The 1205-nt window shown below is 38.3% G+C and overlaps 1 protein-coding gene across 1 annotated transcript in view; it reads right to left on the bottom strand.

Annotated features, from left to right (window-relative positions):
- LOC119283825 (probable peptide/nitrate transporter At3g43790) overlaps positions 1-1205 on the bottom strand; it is a 5344-nt gene that overhangs the window by 3652 nt on the left and 487 nt on the right. Inside the window, exons 2-3 of the mRNA XM_037563217.1 lie at positions 215-255; positions 4-60 (exon numbers count right to left, since the gene is read on the bottom strand). Coding sequence (XP_037419114.1) covers positions 4-60; positions 215-255 — 98 coding nt within the window. The remainder of the gene's footprint in view (positions 1-3; positions 61-214; positions 256-1205) is intronic.

Consider the following 1205-nt stretch of genomic DNA (forward strand, 5'->3'; position numbering starts at 1 on the left):
GACAAAACCAGCATAGAACCCAATGTCTTGCTCCTGCTTTGCAACTTTCAGGTCCTGAATCTGTTGCATGTAACAAAGTCGAGCATATAATTAATCACCATAGGATATATTTCTTTGTTGCGAGAACTTCATGAGTGTTCAATATGTCATCAAACAATAATTTCCATGAATACAATCAGAATAGGTGTGCAATTTTTGTGACATCTCTACGTACCATGAAGTAAAGGTAGGGAAATAGCGACTGGATGGGGAACGCTGGAAAGATAACAAACTAGGGTGTTAGTTAGAAAGCATCAAAAATTAAATTAATCTGATATAGCTGAACTAAAAAAAAATAAAACATACAAGAATATGTCCAGTTGTGACAATAAAAAAATATGAGTTCTGTAAACGAACTGCGAGACTCTCTAGAAAAAACCATGAATGAAATAACATGTTGGGCACCATGTTGATCTTAGTATTCTGAAGTCCGAAATTGTCAGGATCTCGTCTCGTTTACTGTATATATCTCTTTTTTTTTGCCGTGTACATGTTGTGGCGGGCAGCCTCCGCTGAGTTATTGCCTTCAGTTGGGTGCGGCCCAATTATTTTGAGATTGATTTTTTCTTCAACTGTTGTTAATTTTGTGTTTGGCCGTGCAGCCTATACTTTTTTCTTTTTTGAATGAATATAATATGTTTTTGCCAATAGGATCAGATCCATAATAAAGATTCATCGAGAATACAAAACACCTCAAACATAATTAAAAAAAACACATGAAGGTATATGGACCACCAAATGACCATTGTCGCTCCCAGAAAGAGCCGCCGACACACACGTAACCAACTTTTCTTGTTGAGGATTTCCTTTTACATTTTGTATCGAGTCACACACAACTTCTGGGTGAGACATAAGGAAGGAAAAAAAACTCATGTAGCCGTCGTCTTTTTAGTATGTCTCTTTTTAAGCTCAAAAATCTAATAAGAAGCCCAAATAGAGAAAGCAAGTTCCAAACAGGGTCGCGGCTGTACGTTTTTAAAAAGAATCAAATTTCCAAAACTGTGGGAACTGCAAGTATTCAAATGGGGGCGCTATTAAAAAAATTGGTACACCTTCTTTCTGTGCTCACCAGACAAACACACACACACACACACACACGCACGCACGCACGCACGCACGCACGCACGCACACACACACACATAAATGGGATTGCCAACACACGCAC

Source organism: Triticum dicoccoides, chromosome 4A (assembly GCF_002162155.2).
Source record: "Triticum dicoccoides isolate Atlit2015 ecotype Zavitan chromosome 4A, WEW_v2.0, whole genome shotgun sequence".
NCBI lineage: Eukaryota > Viridiplantae > Streptophyta > Magnoliopsida > Poales > Poaceae > Triticum > Triticum dicoccoides.